The sequence below is a fragment of the Amblyraja radiata genome, chromosome 5 (assembly GCF_010909765.2).
Source record: "Amblyraja radiata isolate CabotCenter1 chromosome 5, sAmbRad1.1.pri, whole genome shotgun sequence".
In the NCBI taxonomy this organism is placed as follows: domain Eukaryota; kingdom Metazoa; phylum Chordata; class Chondrichthyes; order Rajiformes; family Rajidae; genus Amblyraja; species Amblyraja radiata.
Genome location: NC_045960.1, coordinates 59,523,360 through 59,539,393, shown reverse-complemented (window position 1 = coordinate 59,539,393; position 16,034 = coordinate 59,523,360). Strand labels below are relative to the sequence as shown.

General features: G+C 42.0%; 1 protein-coding gene across 2 annotated transcripts in view; it reads right to left on the bottom strand.

Moving 5' to 3' along the window:
* clic5 (chloride intracellular channel 5) overlaps window positions 1-16,034 on the bottom strand; it is a 117,129-nt gene that overhangs the window by 62,224 nt on the left and 38,871 nt on the right. Inside the window, exon 1 of one of the 2 annotated variants that reach the window (XM_033021331.1) lies at window positions 5,255-5,673. The exons of the other annotated variant lie outside the window; for it this stretch is intronic. Within the exon in view, the coding sequence (XP_032877222.1) occupies window positions 5,255-5,317 (63 nt within the window). The 5' untranslated portion in view covers window positions 5,318-5,673. Of the gene's footprint in view, window positions 1-5,254; window positions 5,674-16,034 lie in introns of those variants that run through there. 2 annotated transcript variants of the gene reach the window in all.

The following is a 16,034-nucleotide window of genomic DNA, read 5'->3' as shown; positions in this document are numbered from 1 at the left end:
TGAATGGACACCAGATGGTAGCATAATAAAGCACCCAGGGCAGGAAATTACATATATTTCAGCATTATATTTATAATATTAATATTTCAGCAAAGAAGTAGGATGACAAACAATTGTTTTCTATGTAGGAAAAAGAACAGTGTGGCACCAAATCTTTCCCAGATCCAGTTATTTTAATCTCATCCGAAAAATGATTGTTGGGGAGTATGGTTCTTTAGCACCGGTTATCATTCAAAGTTGAAGATAAACACAAAATGCTGGAGTAACTCAGCAGCACAGGCAGCATCTCTGGAGAAAGATAATGGTGACCTTTCGGTCGAGACCCTTTTTCAGACCCGACCCAAAACATCACCCATTCCTACTCTCCAGTTGTTGCCTGTCCGTCTGAGTTATGCCAGCATTTTGTGTCTATCTTCGGTTTAAACCAACATCTGCAGTTCCTTCCTACACCATTCAAATTTGCTTTCTATATGAACATGCAGAGGTTCATGATGCATGCAAAGAAAACTAGAGAAAGAAACTTAACTCTGGTCTATATCTATAGATACATCACTCCCTGATGTCAATAGATAGTCATGGGTTTCTTGTTAAATTTTCCTCTCTACAGCTCAACAAGATGGGCAAATCACCTGCAAGGTCTAAGTTTGTAAAACAAGGAGGATGAGGACCAACCACAACACATCACCCTAAAGACCTCTTGCAACACATCACCCCAAAGACCTCTTTAATTGCAGCATGTTTAAAATCGATTTTCTATATTTTACCCAATTTTCTTAAAGCCGATGTGTATTCTTTATATACAGTAAATCTTCTCAACATTAGCCCTGAATATACATTTAATTAATATTATTCATCACCAGCTCTACCCACCACTGACCTTCAATTACAAGATGGTCTAGTTTGAAACAATGAGCAACCTTTATCCTTCTTCATTTTATGTAGGCTCCACAAGGGCTTAGAGTTCAACTTTCTACATTTTGTGTTTCAAAACTCCATTCTCTAACATTAGCAACCAGTCAGGTTTATTCTCTGAACTACGAAATAGCTTAAATGCCTGTCATTTGTCTTGGTGATCAGAACTAGACAAGGCACACGAGGGCAAACCAAGTACAGTCAGTCTTGGTATGATTTGTGGCCTACCGAGTTTAGCATTAATTGATTTTCCTGCATTGATCACTTTACTTGACTTACAGCGATTTGCTTTACTTGAGATACAGCGTGGAAACAGACCCTTTGGCCTGCGATCACCACTAACATTATCCTACACACTAGGGACAATTTACAATTTTACCCAAGCCAATTAACCTACAAACATGTATGTCTTTGGAGTATGGAAGGAAACCTGAGCACCCACTGAAAACCCACGCAGTAACGTATAAACTCCATACAGACAGCACCCGTAGTCAGGATCTAGTTCAGTGCTGTGCGGCAGTGACTCTAACGCTGCACCACTGTGCTGCCCCCACTTGGTTTCCCATAACTTGTGGATCTTTATTTTATCTTGATAAGATCAGCTTGCTGAGAACAGACAAGAAATAAAACGTGGTTCTCCCAAAAAGCTTGTCCAGGGCACCCTACTTAAATTGCTTCAAAAATTACTGATTTGGTGGCCCTTGCTTCCGTTACAATTAAGTGCTTTTAGAAGATGGTTATGACACATATCAACACCTGCCTTAGTAAGGCCCTGAACCCACTCCAATTAATCTACAATAACAAAAAATAAACAGCAGAGATGGCCACTCTGGCTTTCAACCCTGCACTGGATCAATATGAACATAAACATCAGGTCATTGACTACAGCTCAGTATTCAATAACACCATCCTTTCTAAACTTATTGTCAAACTCTGGGAACTAAGTCTCTGCTCATTTCTATGCAATCGATCTTCGACTTCATCAGCAGACCTCAATCAGTATGAATTAGCAACACTTCTCCTGACTGGCCATGAACATACAGGCAACTCAAGACCCTGTGCATGGTCTCCTGCTCTACTCTATATCACTGGGTATAGACTGACATGGTCACAGCAGCAACATCTATAAATTTGTTGACAAAACCGTTGTTGTTGGACAAATAATGGGTGATGATGGGTCAGAGTACAGGAGGGAGATCGATAATCTGATTGAATGGTGCCAGAGCAACAATCTTGCTCTTAATGAGCAAGAAGGAACTGCAGATGCTGGTTTACACCGAAGATAGACACAAAATGCTGGAGTAACTCAGCGGGTCAGGCAGCATCTCTGGAGAAAAGGAATAGGTGACTTCCTTGGGTCGAGACCCTTCTTCAGACAGTCAGGGGAAAGGAAAACTGGAGGTACGAGGCACAAAGAACAAAAGAAACATGTGAAAAGAACAAATTAAGGCCAGCAAGGATGATCATGGAAAGGTGGAACAAGGTAGATCAAGTTAATAGTCTGTGGAAGATGTGATAATGAGGGGGTATGAACAGTGAAACTAAGCAGGCCGACAGTAAAACTATTAGCACTAGGGTGACGGAGGAATTGAGAAGGCATACAAAGGTTACTTAAAATTAGAAAAATCAGTATTCATACCGCTGGGTTGCTAGCTGCCCAAGGGAAATATGAGGTGCTTTTCCTCCAATTTGCGTATGGCCTCACTCGGACAGTGGAGGAGGCACAGGACAGAAAGGTCAGCATGTGAATGGGAGAGGGAATTAAAGTGTTGAGTAACCACGAGATCATGTAGGTCTAGGAGAACTGAGCATAGATATCCAGCGAAACAATCACCTAGATTGCGCTTGGTCTAGCCAATATATAGGAGTCCACACCTGGAACAGTGAATACGGTAGACGAGGTTGGAGGAGGTGCAAGTGAACCGCTGCCTCACCTGAAAGTCATGGTCCTTGGTCGGAGTCGAGAGAGGAGGTAGAGGGACAGGTGTTGCATTTCCTGCGGTTGCAGGGGAAAGTACCTGGGGAGGGGGTGGGAAGGGATGAGTTAACCAGGGAGTTGTGGAGGGAATAATCTCTGCGGAATGGGGTGGAGATGGGAAGACGTACGATACGAAAATGTCGGGAGGATTATGTGCTGTACGCAATGGCTGATGAGGTGAAAGGAGATGACATGGAGAACTCTGTCTCTGTTGCGACTATGGGGAGGGGGAGCAAGGGCGGATCTGCGGGATACCAAGGAGACTCGAGCGAGGCCCTCATCTATGATAGAAGAAGGGAACCCCCATTCCCTAAAGAATGAGGACATCTCTAATGTCCTGGCACGAATCACCTCATCTAGGGCACAGATGCGATGTAGACGGAGGAATTGGGAGTAGGGGATAATCTTTGCAGGAGGCAGGGTGGGAAGAAGTATAGTCTATATAACTGTGGGAGTCAGTAGGTTTGTAATATACATCTGTTGATAGTCTATCTCCCGTGATGGAGATGGTGAGATTAAGAAAGGAGAGGGAGGTGTCAGAGATGGTCCATGTGAATTTGAGTGCAGGATGGAAATTGGTAGTGAAGTTAATGAAGTCAGTTCAAGAAGCAGACTTCTGGAAGGAAAAGCCTAGGATCCATAAACTGGTCTTCCTTGGCAGGACGACAGTGGAAAGAATCAACAGCTTCAAGTTCTTGGCCATGCACCTTCCTGAAGATCTATCCTGTGCCCAACACATTGATGCAATAACAAGAAATCTCATTAATGCCTCTTACTTCCCAAGAAATACAAGGAGATCTAGCACCATTATGAGGGTACAGTAGAGAGCATACTGACTGGTTGCATCATAGTTCGGTACAGTAGTTATAATGTACAAGAATGGAGGAGGCTGCAGAAAGTGGTTGATATTGACCAGCCCATTACAGGTTTTGATCTCCCCACTAGATCTACTCAAAGCACTGCATCAAGGTGGCATCTAACATGAAAGACCAACATCACCCTGGCCTTGCTCTCATCTGGCTGCTTCCACAAGGAAGGAGTTAGAGAAGCCAGAGAACAGTTCCCTCCAGGTTCAACCCTTACCTCCGGCTTCCTCCCAGTAACCATCAGGTTCTTGAAGCACACTTCACAAAGCTAACCAGTTCCACCTCATCGGTGAACTACAATTGACCTAATAGATTGCACTGTGTACTTCAGTTTACACTATTATGGTTTGGTCACCTATTCTAATGAATACTCTATTGTTTATATGTTTTTGTGTTGTTGCGCTAATGTGCCTGTAAAGCTGCTGCAAGAATTTGATGGTTCCATTTCCAGTGCATATGACAAATGAACACTTGACTCTTGAAATTCAACTGCAAACAGTTATGACTTCAGTTTACCCTGATGAAAGGGTTTAAAATTTGTTCACACCCAGGACACTTTTGGATTTATCAGAGTAGGTTATTAGATTTTTGCTAAATGACAGAATGTGCAAGATTAATCACTATTGACAGGTTCTCATGACAACACCAAGAAACAGTTAACCAAGGTAGTTTAAAAATAAGGAGTGGAACAATGGAATAAAAGAATACACCTGTTTACATCCATTGTTTTGAAGAAACCCAAATATTCTTTAATGTCCTAGGTCATTACATTTGGCGAACCATAATTTGTTATCAATGATGAATGCCAAAAGATCCCATTTGAAAGAGGAAAAAAAAACCAAATGATTGAGAAGGACAAAAAAAGGTTTAAGGTACTAATCACAACATGACACGGATGTTTATTCCGCTGCATACTGCTTAAACCAATTGGGATTTGAGACAACTATATTAACTGAACATTGCAAATATATTCTAGTGCTAAAACTGAAGTGTTATAAATGTGCTCCAGTCACACAAGGCTGTGCTACTTTCACTTGATTCAATGTAGCATTTATCTCTATTCTGAAAATATGACTTTTATTTTAAGGAATCAGGATTACATTAATTTTCCAGCAAAACAAACAACCCAAGGTTTTTCATCCACCCATTTTGAGTGATGACATTATGTACTGGCCAGTTTATCTTATTTCAAATAAGACAGAATCATCGTTTCTGACACATTTGGTGCCTTTTGAAGTTATGATACTACAAAAAAAAAACACAATATTTTTCCAGCATTCATTCGAAAGCAATTTAAACTAATGTTTTACTGAACACACCTGCTGTGCAAACATGATAAAACATTTACTGCCTCTCCGCAGACCAACAATTATAGAATGCTTCTTAAAAACTCCAGTGCATTTAAACTAGAAATACATCATTCTTCGTACAACTCTAACTACAGACAAGATCCCCTTCCCCTTAATTGCACAAGGCTACAATTTAAACAGTACCTTACCTTGACAAACAGTTCTATTTCAGGATCCATGTCCAGGCCATTGACAGGTGTCAAGCCTGCCATGTCAAAGTGGGTCCTGCTCTTCAGATTGCAGTTGTTCCTCACCTCCGAGCTTCAAAAATCCACTTGGAGCCCTTCATACATTCCTCCTCCGGGACAGTTCCAGCAAGTTCGAAACACCATCTAGTCACACTCTATACCACCAACACGATCCTGACATCCAAAGTAAACACCGGCCAAAATTTATAACACGCTTTTCACAGGATTGCTAGTCCTCCGGGAAACCTACAAGTAACGACAATATCTTTCCATTTCATGCAAAGCTCCTCTCCGACAACTTCTATCAATTGTACGTTTTGTAAGTGAGACAGCAAAGCAGCCGAAAATAGCACCAAGTGGAAAGAGGCTGGGTTACACACAGAGGGTGGAGCTAGCTGCTGTCAGCAACCACTCATCTCCTTTTATTTATTTTCAACCAACCTCACATAGAAAGCTGCTTTTATCTAAATGATTAATGCTGCCACAATGTCAAACACCAAGTTTATTCTATGTAAACATACATTTAGACACCCTGACGCTTTCATTGATGGGAACTAGCGAGCAGTCAGTGAGCAGGGTGGTTTTGTCAGCCGTACACCTATATGTATATTAATCACTACAGAGGAGCAACCAGCCTGTGACATCACAAAAAAAGAATTATCAGACATTGCTGTCAATAAATTGGTGGGTAGAAACCTGTAATGCATAGTGTCTATTTTACATCTGAAAGGCACAAATAAAACATACAGATTCAGCAGTATTCAGATTGTGCTGATGTTTCTAATTTTAAATTTATAGGAACTATTCTTTTTAAGGGCATCCAATCCCCGAGATATGGTGCCTCATTCCTAAATATAATCTTTACCCCAATAGCATAAAGCAGATACGCACTGATGATGCAAGGTTAAGCCTAAGTTTGTAAGTGGCTCCAGACTTGTCACTATCACATAAAAATATATGTGCTCTGCTGATTTGTACCACCAGTCATAATTACATACTCCATATGAAATTTGCTTTATGCATGCTTGCCATCATGTTCGGCACAGATATGGTGGGCAGAAGGCCTGTTCTTGAGTTGTACTGTGCCAGGTTCTGTTCTTCAGATTCAGATTCAACTTTAATTGTCATTGTCAGTGTACAGTACAGAGACAACCAAATGCCAGATTATTCGCCAGATTGGATTTTGTCAGGTTAGCATCTAATGAATCTGGCAAGAAAGTTAGGTATGCGAAAGTGTTTGAGCACGTAACAAAGTTATACAGTACCGATAAAGGACTTTCGACCCACTCTGTGCATGCCGACTAAATTGGCATTCTGGCTAATCCTATTTGCCTGCAATTGGCCCATATCCCTCTAAACCCTTCATATCCATACATATATGTCCAAATGTATTTTAGAAATCATAATTATATCCAGTTCTATAGCTTTCTCTGGCAACTATTTCCAGATACGGACTGCAGCCCAAGTGAAGAAATAGCTTGCGATGTCCCTCTTAAATCTTTCCCGTCTCACCTCAAGTCTATACCCTGTAGGTTTAGAATTATCTACCCTTGGGGGGAAAAACTGAGCATTCACTTTATCCATCCCCTCATGATCTTATGCAGCTTAATAAGGTCGCCCCTCAATCCCCTACACACAGAGGAGCAAAAAAAACAAAAAACCCCAGCCTATTCAATCTCCCCTTTTAACTCAAGCCTGCAAACCCAGTTAACATCCTGATGAATCTCTTTTGCAACCTTTCCAACTTAATGACATCCATCCTTCAGCTGGATAAGCATAATTACACATAGTATTCCAAGTGTAGTCTTACCAACGACTTGAACAGCTGCATCATGATGTCCTAACATTTCTGCTCAATACCCTTCCCAATGAAGGCAAGCATGCCAGACACCGCCTATTTTAGGGAAGGTGGGTCTGTCTGTCACACAAAATCATTGGACCTAGTTATTGAAAAGCAACCTTATTATATGTTGCAATTTTCAACTTGTAAGTACTGTAAGATTTAAAAAAATCTGATAATTGAAAATTAGTTTGAATGGCAGTGAAATCTATCCAATATCCACAGGAAATATATAACTACGGTTGATTACAGTAGTTACTTAATGTGCTAATCCTATATTCTGAGCATCACCACCAAGTGGGTTGAAAGTCAATACTGAATATAAATGGAGTCCATGAAAATGAGTATCCTTATGCCATGGAATATTATTTGCAATGCTGCCTTGTATTTAAGCAGACAGCATTCAGTATATGGTATATAAAGATCAATGAGGAAAAGTATTCCTTTCAAAAGTTTTCTAAATATTTTAGAAGAGAATCTAGAAGGTTTTTTGCTGCTTAATTTAGAGAATGTTGCAAATTCCAACTGAAATTTTAAGTTTGCCACATTTCATTTCCTGCTTTACTATCCTTTTAAAAAAAATATCAAGTCATTTTAAGCTAGTTCTTGAGATGGCTGTTAGTTAACATACTGCACCTTCAAGTTTCAAACCAAAGCACTTTCATTAAAATTAAAGCATGAGTTTTGGATTCGATTTCAATCGGAACGTCATATAACTGGTAAAATGACTAACGTAACCTTGAGCTTTGTTTGAAGTTCAAAAGCTATGAGAATGCTAAGATTAGGGAAAATAAGTAAACAACAGTTACTGACACTGCAAAACTGGCCCAGAGGTCAATTTTACCATCACATGCAGTAGCCTGAATGCAACAAATGTGTTCAATTTGAGAAAAGTCACAAATATATTACCAAGAAATTGTTTAATGATTGGTGAAAAAGGGACAGAGAATATATCAAAGTTCAGACCAAATTGATATGTGCATGTCAGTTCCCTCGTTAATTTGCACATGTATGTATACCAACTGTCACCCATCGCACTTTGGTCCCATTTAGGAGACAACTTGTGTTTCGCTCAATAGGTATTTGGAATATCCCAAGGTACGAAGGAAATAGAAACCTTATTTATTTTTAAATTGTAATAACCTTCCACAAATAGTCATATTAGCTGCCAAATGTTGAGGGGAAACCACCATGGAAGATAAAGAGAGGAGCCAGAAAATGCAGGAATCTCCAATAGCCATTTCCTTTAATAACAAGTGAACCCGTATGGATACTGTTGGGGGATAATAAAACTGATATTAACAAATTTAGCCCAAACTTATCTACTGCAAACCAAGATGGCAGTCTAAATAGGATTCAGAAAAAGGACATCAAAATGTTAATTACAATGGAAGTCAACTACAATCCATTCTTCTTTGGTTCAATGCAGCAAAATTCCAGCTGGTGTCAAGAACAGTTGCCTGCAGTCCCTCAGCAACCATCCCAGCAGTCCCCTAAATGTATAAACGGGCTATACACAAGGTCGGGATGTATGTAAACTGTGGACCTCCTATAGCAGATTCAAAATAGATTTACCTGTAAAATGGGTATGTGCTTATTTCAAAAACTTTCATGAACCTTGGATGGGAAATAGAGATGATGCAGGAAATTATAAACCAGCATGCCCCTCATCAGTAGTAGGAAAATTATTGGAGAATACTCCTCGGGATAGGATATACTCGCATTTGGAAGAATTAAGGATGGTCAGCATGGCTTTGATCATATCCGGTCGTGTCTTATGGCCTTGAGTGAGTTGTCATTACATCGATCAAATTTCCTTATTCTTGCCCTTCTGTTGTAAAAAAAAAAACTCTCCAAATGAATGGATTTGCATTTTATCATTTTATTTATTCATGTGTGTATATATTTATATTATAGTATATGGACACATTGATCTGTTTTGTAGTAAATGCCTACTATGTTCTGTGTGCTGAAGCAAAGCAAGAATTTAATTGTCCTATCAGGGACACATGACAATAAACTCACTTGAACTTGAACACTTGAATGGGTATGTTATTCATTATTAATCTTGAACAGGTTCCCTAGAGCAATTACTGGGAAATGTTTGAGCTTTGACAAGTACTTCAGTTGAATCCAACAGAAGTATAGCTGGGAAATTATTGATAAATTTCAGCCATCAAGTCCATAAAATCTGTAATTGTGTGGGAACCTGAAATGTACCCATGCTTAAAGATAAATATGATGACATTTCTCAGCAAGCTCTGTTCCAAGTCTGACTGTTTTTAGGGAACAAGCATGTTAAATGACACACTCCCAAACAAATAAGGCAACGCCGAGTTTGACGACACTCGCTCAATAACATAGGCAGAATCTGTCTACTGCATAATTACTCAGTTCCTTTATGGCAACCACTCAGGCTCCCAGATTTATCATCAATTCCCCCCAAAAATTCCAGATTATTTTGCAATCTCCACCACCACAAGGAAAATAGTTTTCAGATACGAATACAATCGAAAAAGTACTAAGTACCCAAAATCACACTTGCTGCATTTAAAAAAAAGAGCAGTTACTGAACTAACCTGATTGCTGAGGTACAAATCAATATTTCTTCTAAATGCTACTGCGAGGGATTGTTTTGCAGGGCAGTCAATCTGCATTTTAATCATTAACATTTGCAACAATAAACTTGAGTGAAAAATATTCAAACACATTCCACAGATTTGATGGATTCTCATTATGAGCTTCAGACTATTTTTTATAGAGAAAGGTTTATTCTAAGCTATTGTGTCCAGTATATTATTGCATCATTGCTACACAAAATGTTGGTATTCCAGGGCAAGATGGTGTTTTGAGAACTCACTTTAGTATAAGGGGTTCTCTATGTATGATTGTTATTACATTTATGTTGAAAAAATGCTGTTAAAATAACTCAGCAACTTGTCACATTTTCTCTCCACGTCTAATAAAGTAATTGTAATGTGCACAATGCTTTTTGTACAAAATGTGACACAGCTAATTAACTGTTTCCTCAGCACATTTAATTCCAGCAACCCCTGTTCAAATGATACAGAACCTTTGAGAATATAGAAAAGACAGTAACTAATGTACTAGATAAAGACATCCTAATTTATGTAGCACAGAAGATTTGTTTAGATTCTATTTTAGGTACCATGGAACAAACCATCACACAATCCGAAACGTCACCCATTTCCTTTGCTCCATCAATGCTGCCTCAACCGCTGAGTTTCTCCAGCATTTTTGACCATCGCTCTATCAATATTTACTTTCCACAATTTGTGAGTATGAATCCAATTTGGGTACATTCCTGCTTTATGTAGGGATTTTAAATTTGGTTGATCGTCTCCCTTTTTTGAAAGTGGCTTGGTGTTGGTATTGGTTTCATATTGTCATGTGTACTGAGATACGGTGAAAAGCTTTTATTTGCGTGTTATTCAGTCAAATCAAATCAGACTCTGCAGTGGCTGCATCATTTCAGTTACACATTCAGCCTTCAGTGATCAAACTTATCAATACCTGGATTCATGAAACTGATCAATTAAAAGCGAAGACAGTTTCAGAAACACCACTTTAAGGTTTATTGGATGGATTTGCGAACTGCAGGAATATCACTAGGATTTTTCATTTCCTGCTTTCAAATTTAGTGTTGACTCAAATCATAAATTCAAGCTAACAGGGCCAAAATCTTGAATATACAGTGCATTCAGACCTTCACTTTTTCCACATTTTGTTACGTTACAGCCTTATTTTAAAATTCAATCGACACACAATACCCCAGAATGAAGAAGTGAAAACAGGGGTTTCAAATTTTTTGCAAAGTAATTAAAAATAACAACTGAAATATCACATTTACATAAGTATTCAGACCCTTTGCTATGACACTCACAATTGAGCTTAGGTTCATCCCGTTTCCATTGATTATACTTGAGATATTTCTACAACTCAATTGGAGTCCACCAGTGGTAAATTAAATTGATTGGACATGATTTGGAAAGGCACACACCTGAAAGGTCCCACAGTCGACAGTGCATGCGGTTTCATTAAAAAAAAATTGCGATTTTCATTGTGGGGGTGTGGGATATGGGGAAGTGAGGAGTGGGGGAGCGGAGGGGAGTGGTGGTAGAGGGAGAGGGGGGGGTATGGAGGGGAGAGGGAGATGAAAGTGGGGTAGATGAAGAGGGAGCATGAGGCGGAGGGGAGATAGAGGGAGAGGAGGGGAGTGGGGGAGATGAGGGGGAGCAGGGAGATAGAGGGGTAGGAGGGTGTGGGGATGAAGACACTGTACATGAAGCTAAACTTTACATATGCAAATCAGGAAAAAACTGATTATGAAGATGGGCTCAAATTATTGGTAGTAAGTTTTACCACAACCGACCCCAGCCATCAGGGGACCTGATTTTGTGACTGTGCAACAAATGCATCGGGGTGCAACTTATTCTTAATGACCCCAAAATGGCAGTGGGAGTAAAATTACACAAGATTCAATCTAATTGTCACATGTACCAATTAAGGTAAAGTGAAATTTGAGTTACCATACAGCCATACGAAGTCAAAAGCAAAAATACACACAGCACATAAAATAAAGTTTAACATAAAACATCCACCACAGTGGAATCAACATTCCTCACTGTGATGGAAGGCATCTTCCTCCTTTGTTCACCCGCTGTTCAAGCCCTCTCGTCGGGATGATCGAAACTCGACGTCGGTACGGATCTGAACACTCCGCCGCATGGAGCTCCCGAGTCGGCCGCGTCTGACTGGAGACCGCTGCTTCATGGTGTTAAAGTCCACAAGCCCCGCGGTCGGAGCTCCAACACTGGCGATCCTCGGCCAAAGATCCCAGGCTCCGCGAAGGTAAGACCGCTCCACACCCGCGGCTTGAAGCTCCAGGCTGGTCTTCAGGAAAGGCCGCACCACTCCACGTTGTAGGCCGCAAGGGGGGGGGGGCAGAGATGCGACGCAGAGAAAAAATGTCATCTCCGTCGAGGTAAGTGACTAAAAAACTAAAGGTTTTTAGTGACTAAAGGTTTTGCAAAGAATAGTTTGCAAAATTGTTGATACAAATTGTGCAGGAATGGAATCACATGAACACTTGTGTCCAAACCTGAAATTTATTTTCTGCTTTAACAGAGGTACAATGCCATATGAAATAAAGTTGAAATCTTAAAATTTCAACTTTGTGTTAAGGATTTGTACTCCAAAATAGCAATTTATGCGATTCAAAAAATTCTGATATTTAAAATGTGTTGAGATGATTTGCTGTATAATTGTTCTTCCAGACTTGAAAATGTTCTGCAATAAATGGCAATGAGTTCATGCTGTCATTTTTGGAGCTTCAATACTGGAAACGTAATTGAAACTGCAATCCGACTTCACTAATTAGCATCATGCACAGTTCTGAGAACAGCAGTGGATTGGGTTTTGCTGTTGTACACCATGTACTGGTGCCCTCTAGAGGGGCAGTGCAGATATTAAGGTGCCAAAACTCTGCAGATTTAAACCCAAATGCTAAAAGGCGGATTTAAAATAAATGTTTTAAGAGCAAGCCAACTAGTAACTCAGTAACAGCATCAGCAACAGACTAGGAGCACCCGCTGATTTCTCCACTCTTTTTATACACAAACTATTTTTAACTCCAATCAAAGCTCAAATTGGACCAATCACAGTCCGAGGAATTATCAGCCAACTCAGTCTACACGCCCCAGTTCAAATTCCATTTATGAAGCCATCAAGACAAATGATAGCTCTTTATTTTTTTACAACCAACACCTTCCTAAATTGCAATTTTTCAAGATTCGTTATTGGTTTCATGCGTCAACTTGTGTGCTCAATCAAGTCACTCAATAAAGCCACTGGCTTTAGTCCTCATCACAAATATTAATTCTGTTGTCACAATCTCAATCACCCTCTCTCTGAGATATGACTGAAACAGAAGCAGATTGTTCTCAGCCTCATTGTAATATTTGAAAGGGAGATGAGTGTTTGACCCATCTCTATGAATACCAATACAAACAGAAAATATTGCAAACATCTAAAACAGGGCAACTGTGTTTTGAGCAGTCAGTTTTTATTTCAGATATCCAGCATCTGCAGCGTTTGATTTTTCAACTAATTTCCACCTCCAGCTGGAGGGCCTGTTTCCATGTTGTAAGAGTCTATGACTCATGATGAAGTTTGTGACAGCAATGGCATATTCATCTAGGTTAGCCACAGTCCTTGAATATTTGTTTAATACTGTAGATGGGTTATGCATGCAACCTATAATGTAGTTACCTCATCACCACTAACCACGCCCCATCATATTAGTATAACTGTAGTATCCTCCCTTTGTTCCTCCCACTAGGTCCCAGTACGCCTGAAGGCTGGATGCAGTCAGTGCTGGGACGCGTGTGCCACGTGCTATATTAAACTCTCAGTAAAGGTTACAGTGTGTCAGAAATCACTCCTTTACATGGCGTCAGAAGTGGGATAAACTTCCCCAGGTAATTCACCATACCCAGGAAACGCTGCAGACTGACAACGTCTGTCGGGGCAGGCAGCTCTGAGATGGCGCTGGTCTTTTGCGGGTCTGGCTTCAACCCTTGGGCCGTGAAAATGTGGCCAACATATGTGACCTCAGGCACCCGGAACTTGCACTTTGACCGATTAAGCTTCAAATTTATCTGCCGAGCACGGTCCAAAATCCGTCGGAGGTTGCGGTCATGTTCGGCCACATCCCTCCCATAGACCAGTATGTCGTCCACAATGATCGCGCAGGGCAGACCTGCAAACAATTGTTCCATTGAACGCTGAAATACCCCGCTGGCGGAGTTGATGCCGAACGGCATCCGCAAATACTTAAACCTGCCGAAGGGCGTGCTGAATGTGGTCAGGTCCGTGGAGCGTTTGTCCAGGGCAAAACGAACTTCTGGCATCGAGGACGGAGAACACTGTGGCTTGTCCCACCTGGGCAGCAACATCTTCGACAGTCCTCATGGGGTAGTGGGGCCGTTTAATCGCCATATTCAAGTCCTTGGGGTTGATGCATACCCGTATCTCATTTTTTCCTTTCTTCAACGTGGCGACCATGGTGGAGACCCATTCGGTTGGATCGCTGACAGCCTCCAGCACTCCCATGTTGACCATGTCTTTCAGCATACTCTCCACCTTGCCCTTCATGGCGAACGACACTCTATGGGGTGGACGGATCACAGGCACCACAGATGGGTCAGTCACGATCTTGTACACCAACGGCAGCTTCCCCAACTTGTCGTCAAACAAGTCTGGGTACTCGGATAATGGATCCATCACAGCTTGCACCTCGTGGACCGTACGGTCAAACGACACCAGACCAAGATCCTGGCATGCCTGGTTGCTCAGCAACGTCACACAGTCACTGTCCAGAATAAAGAAAGACAGGTCCTGGGAAGATTTCTGCAGCACGCAGTGGAAGGTCGCCCTCCCCACAGGTGTTAGTTCCTCTCCCCCATAGGCACGCAAAACAGAGCGATCTGCAATCAGCAGCTCATTATTCCTTATCTGGTGGAACAGCTTTGTTGACATTACGTTCACTTTCGCCCCCGTGTCCAGCTTAGCAGAGAAGGACTTATTGTTTACAGTTATATTCACAGAAGGATCAGGGAGGCGAGATCGGCTGTGGAGGAGAGTGTAAATACTTACATCTCCCGTGGAATAGCTGAGCTCAGAGTCGGGGGCAGCGTCAACAGAGGACTGAGAATCCATCTCGCTATCAACTTGCAGAAGGTTGTTTAGGAGTTGTCTGGGAGCTGAGGGCACTTTCCCACGGGACCGGCAGGCAGCTGCAAAATGGTTCCTTCTCCCGCAGAAATTGCAGGTCTTCCCAAGGGCTGGGCACTGTGATTCTGTGGAGTGCACGTAATTGCAGTTTGGACACTTTTGAGATCTCGGGTCCCGGGATGTACGAGCGGGCCGCAGTGGAGGGCGAAAGTTGTCCCTCATACGACGTTGTCCAGCAACACCAGTTAGATTTATGGCTCGGCTGTCAGACCCCCTCTGTCCATGCGGAGGGGTGACCACTTCGGCAATGCGGCACGCATGCATTGCCTGAGTCAGGGTTAGGTCAGGCCGTTGCAGCAGGTCGGCACGTAGCTTCTGATCAATCATGCCAGTGACGAGAATGTCTCTGGTGAGCTGGTCGCGCATGGTTTCAAATCGGCACCGCTGGGCAAGGTGCCGCAGGTCGGCGATGAAGCACTCAACAGGTTCATCCGGCTGTTGCTTGCGTGAGAAGAACCTGGCCCGCTCCAGTATACGGTTGGAGGGCAGGTCGCATATCTCCGCGAACTTGCGCGAAAGACATACCGGGTCGTCGGCCGATTCAGCTGGCTCGACCGGCTGGTCGTTGTCATCCAGGACTGCTGGTTCGTAGACAAAGGCTTGAGCTCTCTTCATTGCGTCGGGACCAGCCAGGTTGAGCAGGAGTGATGCTTTGACCGCGGCTGGGTCGTTCCGGTGCGCAATATTGACGTAGTGAGTGTAGTCCATCACGAAAGTCGACCATCGCTCCGCAATGTCAGCGTCGAAGACAAGGGGAGATGGCTTTCGGCATGAGGATGCCATATCAAAGGAAACCCAACACTGGGCACTAACGGGGACAAAATAAATAATAACCGGTAACGTGAAACGCGAGTTTAAATTTCTGACGCCATGTAAAGGAGTGATATCTGACACACTAACCTTTACTGAGAGTTTAATATAGCACGTGGCACACGCGTCCCAGCACTGACTGCATCCAGCCTTCAGGCGTACTGGGACCTAGTGGGAGGAACAAAGGGAGGATACTACAGTTATACTAATATGATGGGGCGTGGTTAGTGGTGATGAGGTAACTACATTATAGGTTGCATGCATAACCCATCTACA